This window comes from Lynx rufus, unplaced genomic scaffold, assembly GCF_022079265.1.
Source record: "Lynx rufus isolate CCGP_SWC_20201006 ecotype Redwood Valley unplaced genomic scaffold, mLynRuf1.p SCAF_15, whole genome shotgun sequence".
NCBI classification, from domain to species: domain Eukaryota; kingdom Metazoa; phylum Chordata; class Mammalia; order Carnivora; family Felidae; genus Lynx; species Lynx rufus.
Window position 1 is genome coordinate 53,061,263 of NW_025814829.1, and position 10,532 is coordinate 53,071,794.

Consider the following 10,532-nt stretch of genomic DNA (forward strand, 5'->3'; position numbering starts at 1 on the left):
ATAAAGGGTATACTGTGAGCATAAATAAATCATGACCACTGACTTCTTCTAAAAGAAGATGCTAGAATGTAGCCTATAGTGTTCATAGATCTGTGCAGCAAGCCTCAGTGTGATACGTGGACCCAGTAGGTCAATAGCAGAAATCAACCCCTTTGTTTCCCATTTCAAAGGCAGTATTCCACCCCGTAGAAGTAGAACAAATATGAAATGGAAAAAATGCACATGGGGACCTAGAAGAAGAATGGAGGAAGGATGATTAGGAAGCATTTGGGAGAAAAATCACAGGACTGTGGGTGAAAGTTAACAAGAGGCAAAATCGCATTAGCCATGATTTATCTGGTTGTACCCCTGCTTACCCACTTGCCCCCTTTTAAATCAGAATCGTTGCCTTCTTGACCTACTGACTTTATTAATTCAAAACCCTTTGTACTTGACTTAAATTTGTGTATAAATTCACAAGTATGTCTGTGTTCTGTTTAGGAGCAAAGTCCTTTGCTGATTTATATTTTCCATGTGAGAGCATCTTTCAGAAACTCCATAAAACCTAAAAATAATTTCTTAAAGACATATTCTTTAATGACATCTAGGATTTGATTTAAAGTACTTAAAGGATAGGAGTGCCTGGGGTGGCTCAGCCAGTTAAGTCCAACTTCAGCTCAGGTCATGATCTCATGGTTTGTGGGTTCGAGCCCTTTGTCAGGCTCTGTGCTGACAGTTCAGAGCCTGGATCCTGCTTCGGATTCTGTGTCTCCCTCTCTCTCTGCCCTGCCCCTGCTCATGCTCTGTCTCTCTCCTTCAAAAATAAACATTTAAAAAATAAATAAAATAAAATAAAATAAAATACTTAACGAATTAAAGGGAAGAGGGGAGGTGAAGCAAATGTGGCAGAATTTTTTAACAGCTTTTAGGCATCCACCACACCAGTGGTTTCCAACATGTATGAAGAATATATAATTTTGGGGGCGCCCGGGTGGCTCAATGGGTTGAACATCTGACTTCAGCTCAGGTCATGATTTTGCAGTTCAGGAGTTCAAGCCCCCATCGGGCTGGCCGCGATCAGCACAGAGCCTGCTTCGGATCCTCTGTCCCCTTCTCTCTCTGACCCTCCCCCATGCTCGTTTTTCCTCTCTCTCTCAAAAATGAATAAACATTTTCTTAAAAAAAGGAATATATAACTATGGGATATCTGGGTGGTCAGGTCAGCCAGTTAAGCATCCATCCAATTCTTGATTTCAGTTGAAGCTACAAGCCCACAGTCATGAGATCAAGCCCTGTATCAGGCTCTGTATGCTGAGTGCAGAACCCTCTTGGGATTCTAATCTCTCTTGCCCTCTCCCTTTGCCCCTCCCCCACTCATGCAAATTTTTTGAGAGCCAAAAAAAAAAATATGTGTATATATATATGTGTATATATATATATAATTTCATATGTGGAAAAAAGTATTATTTGTTAGAATACACACACGCAGGGGCACCTGAGTGTCTCAGTTGGTTAAGAGACTGACTTCTGCTCAGGTCATGATCTCACGGTTCACGAGTTCACGCCCTGTATCCGGCCCAATGCTGACAGCTCAGAGACGGGAACCTGCTTCAGATTCTGTGTCTCCCTCTCTTTTTTCCCCTCCACCGCTCATGCTCTGTCTCTCTCCTCCCTCTCTCTCTCTTAATAACTTTCAAACATAGTTACTTTTTTAACGAAATTAAAAAAGAATACGCACACACTACTAATTTTCAAATATATGAGGCCACTTGATGTGGTTAACAAGACACAAATGCAAAAAGCAGCCCTGAACTCATTGTAGTTTTTGGTGATGTATATATTTTCTTAATGCGCGGATACTAAAATCATAGCTACTATCATGTGGAAATCTCTGAAACTTTATGTGTTATTTAAAATGAAGAATTATTGGGGCGCCTGGGTGGCTCAGTCGGTTGAGCGTCCGACTTCAGCCCAGGTCACAATCTCACGGTCCGTGGGTTCGAGCCCCGCGTCGGGCTCTGGGCTGACGTCTCAGAGCCTGGAGCCTGCTTCCGATTCTGTGTCTCCCTCTCTCTCTGTCCCTCCCCCGTTCATGCTCTGTCTCTCTCTGTCTCAAAAATAAATAAACATTTAAAAAAATAAATAAATAAAAAATAAATAAAATGAAGAAATAATACTGCACACTCATGAGGCTGTTTTTCTTGCTGTGTGTTAATGTGTCTCTCCAGGGCCTCGTGTGTGCTGGGCTGGCTGACATGGCCAGACCTGCAGAGAAACTCAGCACAGCTCAGTCTGCTGTTCTCATGGCTACAGGTAAATTAAATGAGTATTTTCCCTGTTCCATTTAGGGCATTCAGTATTTTTGTTTTTGTCTTACATCAATTTATTTAACGGTTTAATGTTTGAAACGCACATGCACTCACACACAAAGGAATTAACAGTGTTCTCGTTGGGCAATTAATTATTCGATAAGAGGGTTACTGTGAATAAGTATCTGTGTGGGTTTTTGGTTTGTTTGTTTGTTTGTTTTACCACGAACATATTTTTGTAAGTAGGAAAAAAAGTTAGTTAATATTCATTTGCCCTGTAAAGATTCCCTGTTGATGTAAGAACTGCATATTTTGTGTAACACTGAATTATAGCAACTTTATTAAAGACTCAAAGCACAGCTTTTCTTTTATCCTGCTTTATGTTGTCATGATCTTATAGTTATGTTGCTCTAATACAGAATGTTCAAAAGATATTGCAGCAGTACCTGTGCTTTAAAAAAAAAAAAAATCTTTTGTTTCAACAGGGTTTATTTGGTCAAGATACTCACTTGTAATTATTCCAAAAAACTGGAGTCTGTTTGCTGTTAATTTCTTCGTGGGGGCAGCAGGGGCCTCTCAGCTCTTTCGTATTTGGAGGTAAGCCCACCAAAGGTGTAAAAAGAGAAATCTGCCTCAGAAGCCACCCAGATGGCAGTGCATTTTTTTTTTTTTAAGATTCATGTATGATGTTAAGATGGAATAGGCCTGAAGCAGAAATTTCTAGAAAAATCTGGGGGTTTAAGTTCAAAGTGTTAAGCAGTATGTTTGCTACATAGGTTTCAAATCTGACTGTGTATTATCTAGAAATACAGCCCATTCACAGAATCTGTCTTAAGACAACAGACATGATTTACGAAATACTAAGTAATTTTCTCCATGAACGTTTTAAACGCTCGCTTTCAATTATAGATAATAAAATGGGTGTGGTTATGTAGTGGTTGGAAATGATGTTTGGCGTGAGGCTACGGGTCTTGTCAAAAAGTATCCTATGAATATTTTTAAAACTGTTTGTAGGCGTCCCACATTTTCGTTTCACTCCACTTCATTGTGCTTCAGAGATGTTGCGCTTTTTACATATGGAAGGTTTGTGGCAACCCCGCGTCGAGCAAGTCTGTCGACACCATTTTCCCAACAGCATTTCTCCCTTCATGTCTGTGTGCCACATTTTGGTCATTCTCACAATCTTGTGGTGGTGCTCTGTGGTCAGTGATCTTTGATTTTACTGCTGTCGTTGTTTGGGGGTCCACGAGTCACGTCCAAATGAGGCCGTGAGCTTCACTGATGAACGTTGTGTGTTCTAACTGCACCGACTGGGCCATTCCCCCATCTCCCTCCCTCTGCTCAGATCTCCCTATTCCCTGAGACGCAACAATAGTAAAAATAGGCCAATTAATAAGCCTACAGTTTGCCTCTAAGTGTTCAAGTGAAAGGCAACAGATGCACATCTCTCACTTTAAGTCAAAAGCTAGAAATAAGTAAGCTTAGTGAGGAAGGCAGGCTGAAAGCCGACGCGATAGGCCGAAAGGTAGGCCTCTTGTGCCGAATATTTAGCTACGCTGTGAATGCGGAGGGAAAGTTCCGGAAGGAAATCAAAAGTGCTACTTCAGTGAACGCACGATCGATAAGAAAGCTTAACAGCCTCATCGCTGATGCGGAGAACGTTTTAGTGGTCTGGACAGAAGATCAAACGGCCACAACATTCCCTGTAGCCAAGGCCCGATCCAGAGCAAGGCCCTCGCTCTCTTCAGTTCTCTGAAAGGCTCAGAGAGGTGAGGAAGCTGCAGAAGAAAAGTCTGAAGCCAGCAGAGGTCGGTTCCTGTGGGTCAAGGAAAGAAGCCGTCTCCGCCACATACAGCGCAAGGTGGGGCAGCAGGTGCTGGCGGACAAGCCGCAGCCAGTTACCCAGCAGATGGAGCAAGATGACGACGAAGGTGGTGACGACGGTAAACAGCACATCTTTAATGTGGGTGACACAGCCTCCTACTGGAAGAAGATGCCTTCCGGGACTTTCACAGTTACGGAGAAGTCCGATATCTGGCTTCAAAGCTTCGGAGGACAGGCTGACTCTCTTGTTAGGGGCTAATGCAGCCGGTGACTTTAAGTTGAAGCCAGTGCTCATGCACCATTCCGAAAATCCTGAGGACCTTAAGAATAATGCTCAGTCTCTTCTGCCTGTGCCCTAGAAATGGAACAAAGCCTGGGTGACAGCACCTCGATTTACAACGTGGTTCACTGAATATTAAGCCCACTGTGGAGACCTGCCGCTCAGAATAAAAGATTCTTTTCAACATATTCCTGTTCATGTACAATGTATCCGGTTACCCTAGAGCTCCGATTGAGATGTACAACAAGATTCATGTGTTTATGCCTGCTAACACAACATCCATTCTGCAGCCCCTGGATCAAGGAGTCATTTTGATTTTCAAGTCTTCTTATTTAAGAACTATCTTTTGTAAGGCCATAGCTGCCATAGAGAGTGATTCCTCCGATGGATCTGGGCAAAGTAAATCGAAAACCTGGAAAGGATTCACCATCCTGGTACCGTTAAGAATAGTCATGATTCATGGAAAGGTCAAAATATCAACATGAATAAGAGGTTGGAAGAAGTCCATTTCAATCCTCGTGGATAACTTGGAGGGGTTGCAGACTTCAGTGGAGGAAGTGACTGTAAATGTGGTGGAAACAGCAAGAGAACTAGAATGAGAAGCGAAGCCTGAAGATGGGACTGAATTGTTGCAATCACAGGGTTGAATGGATGAGGAGTTGCTTCTTATGGATGAGCAAAGAAAGCATTTCTTGAGATGGAATCTGCTGGTGAAGGTGCTGTGGAGATTGTTGAAATGACAACAAAGTACAGTATTTAGAATATTACATAAACTTAGCTGATAAAGCGGTGGCAGGGTTTAAGAGGATAGACTCCAGTTTTGAAAGAAGTTCCACTGTGGGTGCTATCGAATGGCATCATATGCCCCAGGGAAATCATTTGTGAAAGAGTCAGTTGACGTGGCAACTTCGTTGTTGTCCTGTTTTAAGAAAACACAGCCACCCCAACCTTCCGCAGCCACCACCCGGGTCAGTCAGCAGTCATCAGCGTTGATGCAAGACCCTCCACCAGCAAAGAGATTACGACTTGCTGAAAACATAGATGATGGTTAGCGTTTTTTTAAGCGATGTTTTTAAATCAAGGTATGTACTTTTTTTCCTAGACCTACTGAGATTGCATACTTAATAGAATACAGCATAGCGTAAATGTCACTTTTATATGAACTGGGAAGCTAAAATATTCATTTGAAGATTCATTCACAAAATACTCATTATCGTGGTGGTCTGGAGCTGAGCCCACTATGTCTGCGAAGCTTGTCTGTACTCAGTAGTTAATATTGTCACTGACTGGTTCACACTCTGCCTCGAGCTCATCGTAGATGAAGGCTCCGGCTTCGCTTGAACCACAGAACCTTCCTAAATTGCAAAACAGTGCTCTTTGGCTAAAAAAAATTAAATGATCTCCATAATAAAGAAATGGACAATATTCAGTTATAATTTGCCTTCCTTTCAGAAGGCGTTCTGTCCTTCATTTTTTTTCATCTTTGGTATCCTAGCTTGACACGTGAATCCTTTCATTATCCTCTAGCACAGAATGGATGGATGATGAATCACTCACTCGTTCTACCGCACATCCGACAAGCATTTTTAGAGCTTACTTGTACCGATACAAACTTTAGTCTGTACGGTGACTTTCTTCACGAGTATTTTTCTCATCCACCGTTGCATTTTAACCTTATATTAAGCCATAATGGGAGGGCTGCAAACACACTGAATGCAACATTTGGAATTATTATCTCTAAAGTGGAAACACAGATACAGTTTGACAAAAGGATTTTTGGCACTGTTTTCAGTCACAACAGTAGATTGGGAGATTTAGTTCAAAATATAAGTGTTGGACTCTGGAGCATTTAGACAGGCACCATGGAATATTTGAAATCAGAACCATTAGAGAAATCTGGGATTCTGGTAGACTTCGTGGAAAAAGTTACTTCTTGTGCTCTATTCTCCACCCTTATAATCTGGGACAGAATAGTAAATGAAGCTCTGGGTGTTGTAGAAGGGAAAGACTCTGACTTGGTGGTTAATTCTTCTTTGGATTAATGAGAATTGAAGAAATAGGCCTTAGCTTTACTATTCTGTTAACCCAGTGTCTACAAACTGCTAAAAACTCAGTAGCCTGTCAGCATCACAAAAGTCTATTTTATTTTTTAAAAAGTATATTTTATTTTTAGTGCTTAGGATCTCATTCCCAATTTATTTTATTCTTAGGAAAGATGTTCCATGATTATAAAGTTCCAGATGACCACATGTTGCTAAATTTTATTTGTATGTTCACATGTTTGTTACACTGTTATAATTCAAGAATGAAAATACCAAAATAAGACTTTTGTACAGGAAGCTGTTTGTCAGTTATGTTGTTGAAACTTTTTGGCAGTTGGAAGCCAGATGCAAATAAAATCCTTAGGTCACTTTCCCTTCTGCCTGTTTCACCCACAAGCCCCTGAGAAGATTGTAGCTAAAACGATACAGCCTCTTGACTAGTGAGAAAGGAGACAGGGAATATGCTTCCCATTCCCTTCTTATTACATAGTTATCTATGGTGATGCATAATTATTCTTTTTCTGTTTCCTTTATAGATATAACCAAGAACTAAAAGCTAAAGCAAACAACTAAGAGTTCCTGACCACCCGAACAATCTAGATGTGGACATATAACCACTGGGACTAATTTGATTTATTATTTGGTTATTGATGAGGTGATATTAACTGTGCTAATGTTTGGAAGCCATAAAAAAAAAAAGACTGTAAACTGGGGGCTGATACTCAATTTCACAGAAAAATAAAACAAACTTTTAATAACAGTGTTTCTTTGTATATGACTTAAGGAATGTATCTATGGCTATTAGTAACATTTTTTTTCTACTCTCTGCCACAAATAAATCATACTTGCTCCTACATACCCTTGGCTTTCTTCTGTACTACTCAACCAGAGAGAGTTGAAAGGTTAAATTATCTCTTTTACAGGGAAGGGTGGTGAAATAGCTAGAAGTAAAAGGAAATAGAGCTAAAGAGAGTGAGAAATGGGTAGTGGAATGCTAGCAATTCTTGTATGGCTACAGAGTAACAAAAGATTTCTCAGTTATTGAATTACAGTCAATAATTGATAGACTGTGGCCAAAAAGGCTCTCCAGTCCTAAATTGGAATCCCAGCTCTATGGTTTATAATCTATGACTTTGGGCAAATCAAAGTGCCTAGTAGAATGCCTGGAACATAAGTTGGCTTTCTTTTTTAAAATTTTTTTAAGTTTACTTATTTATTTAGAGAGAGAGAGAGCGCGTACAGACCAGCGGGGGAGGGGCAGAGAGCAGAGAGCGAGAATCCCAAGCAGGCACCACGCCGTCAGTGCTCCAGCTCCTGAACCACGAGATCATGACCTGAGCCAAGATCAAGACGCTTAACCCACTGCGCCGCCCAGGCGCCCCAAGTCAGCTTTGTGTAAACATGTGTGACCTTTGTCCCCATTTTGAAGAGAGAGACTGGACATAGACTACTCCGTGCTAGAAATATGATCAATATCCTATTTGATTGGAGCTCCAGTTTGGAGTACTGAGCTTCCTTCTGAAAATCCTACTAGAGCCCGTCCTGGGCAGAACTGTAGTCAAAGGAATCAGCAAAGCAAGTTATTTCTAAGTTTGAAGAAGCAATGACAAAAAGAACTTTTTATTCATTTTTTTTAATGTTTATTTTTGAGAGTGCGTGCGCACGCACAAGTGGGGGCGGGGCAGAGAGGAGAGACAGAATCCCGAGCGGGCTCCACACCATGGATTCGCCCATGAACCACCAGATCATGACCTGAGTCGAAGTTGGACGCTTAACCGACTGAGCCACCCCAGTGCCCCAAGAACTTTTTAAATAATGTATTTAACTGATCGAGGCAATTATCGGTGAAAACCTTGCACTTTTTAATCACTTATCCCTCCACCTTCGAGGAGGAAGGATTAGAGAATTTGACACAGAAGTAAAGAGGTCCTGAAGAGTCCAATTTCTTTTTTTAATGTTTATTTTTGAGAGAGCGCATGAGCAGGGGAGGGTCAGAGAGAGAGAGAGGGAGACACAGAACCCGAAGCAAGCTATCAGCACAGAGCCCGGCTCAGGGCTCGAACTCCCAAACCGTGAGATCATGACCTGAGCCAAAGTTGGACGCTTAACTGACTGAGCCACCCGGGTGCCCCATTATTGCTTTCTTTGTATAAACCATGCTGTTTGAATTAGTTTGGCATGTGTAAGCATGTGTGTATGTGTTTCCTAGGGTTAAACCTTTAAGAAAAACATCTATTACGAAATATGGCATAGACACAAAAAAGTTTATTAAAATATATATGTTGAAGTGATGTTTCTTTTCATTAAAACCTGCTCTTTCCTAACTGGGTTCTTCTAAGCCCCACTTCGTCAAATTCATTGTAGCATTTAGATACAATCACAGTTATCTTCCTGTTGGTTCTCAGAAGTTCCATGGACAGACCATCAGCTCATCCTTTTATTTATGCCCCAGAACTCTCATCCATCCCATTATTGAATCCTAAAAATTAAGAGAGTCTAGTTAACTCTTGCTGACATTGGAAACACGTAGTCCACTGGCCAGTTTCACAACTATTTTCGAAAATCTAGGAGAATTTATATACCAGAAGTCCTCACTACCAATGTAGGCACTGAGCTCCGTAGAAGTGCTTTTCACAGTGGTGCAAATCACTTGATCAGTCCTGTTGAGTTGAATTCTACATCAAAATTTCTAACTGGTCCTCAGAACTTCATTAGGTGAGTTCCCAGGGTGTTTCAGCTCAACTCTGCTACATATTAACTGTGAAACCTTATTAACCTTTGTGTCTGGGCTTTAGTATATATCCAAGAGTGAAATGGGGTGAGGAGAGTATTTGCTTGATAAGATTGTTGTAAAGCGCAATCAAAATAACGTTTTAACACAAAATTAAGTGTAGTAAGTTTCAGAAAACGGTAAGCTTATTAATTGAAGGTAGACCCCAAAAGTACTTTCTTAGACCAAAGTATACCTACAAAAAGGGTGGACCATGTTACCCCTGTTTGCACACCTTCTGGGGTAGTGACTATTGGAATTTCTAAGACTTCCACAGGTTAAAGCAGAAAACAAGCTGCTTGGGGTGGGGGCGCGGGGGACCCAGAGGCAGGGTGGAACATACTCAAGATAAATTCTTTAACCTAATCTTCTTGTGGTTGGCATTCATTTCAAAGCAACATTGACTCATTTCTGCCTAGTAAACAGCTTGTCTCTCTTTAAAGTTGTTCAAACAATCAGGAAAGGTTGGCCTGACCTGGGAGCCCAGGTTCCTCTCCATGAAGCAAAACAGGAGCTTGTTTACATAATGAAACACAAATAGAAAACACTGATGTTAACACGGCTTCCTCCCTAAGGGGTCTGTTTAATTATATGAGGTATGATTCTAATTATATTAAGACCGGTTTCCACAACTGACATCAGAAAATGTTCTCGACAGACATAATTAAAGGAATCTCTTCCTCCGTTAAGACAACTGTGTTTTACAACTTTTTGGAGCACACAATAAATTCAGTTAGAGGGCTGGGCTTTACTTGAGAATGATTCCTTTTTCAGTTCAACTTTCTTAAATTCAAGTTTTACATATGTGTCACTAAATGTTAAGTGTAGTTATGACATACGTAAGAACAGCTAGGAAATCAAAACATGATGTAAGCTGTTGGAAAATATGCCACCCACTTAAAAGATTTTGCCGGTGTCCTATTGGATTGAGAAACCCAAATCCAATGCCAACGTCGGGCCACAAGTTACCTTTGGGGTAAATGAGGTCAGAAGCGTGCACTTAACCGATCAAAAAAGACGGGTACGTAATTCTTCACACAAAAATCTGCCTCACAGAAATGCCTGAAGAGTAAGTACTGAATGCATTGTAACTGGTAAATTTCATAGTCTTGGTAAATCATAATCAATAACCAAATTGGGTGTTTGCTTAGTCTGGAGATCCGTGGCTTTATAATAACCACCTACAAACTATTGCCTAATTTCAACCACCCTCCACAAGGTCAGAGAAAGAGACATGAAAACTACTCGGGGGTCATATCAGTCTCCCTGACCCTTGCCCCACTTGTCCTACCTGCCAACCGGAAAGAGCCAGTCCCTACAGGAGGTCA

At 41.1% G+C, this 10,532-nt stretch overlaps 1 protein-coding gene across 1 annotated transcript in view; it reads left to right on the forward strand.

The window, feature by feature from the left end:
- MPC2 (mitochondrial pyruvate carrier 2) overlaps window positions 1-7,165 on the forward strand; it is a 29,882-nt gene extending 22,717 nt beyond the window's left edge. The window contains exons 3-5 of the mRNA XM_047077058.1: window positions 2,208-2,292; window positions 2,774-2,885; window positions 6,971-7,165. Of these exons, the coding sequence (XP_046933014.1) occupies window positions 2,208-2,292; window positions 2,774-2,885; window positions 6,971-7,007 (234 nt within the window). The 3' untranslated portion in view covers window positions 7,008-7,165. The remainder of the gene's footprint in view (window positions 1-2,207; window positions 2,293-2,773; window positions 2,886-6,970) is intronic.
- Window positions 7,166-10,532: the final 3,367 nt, after the last annotated feature.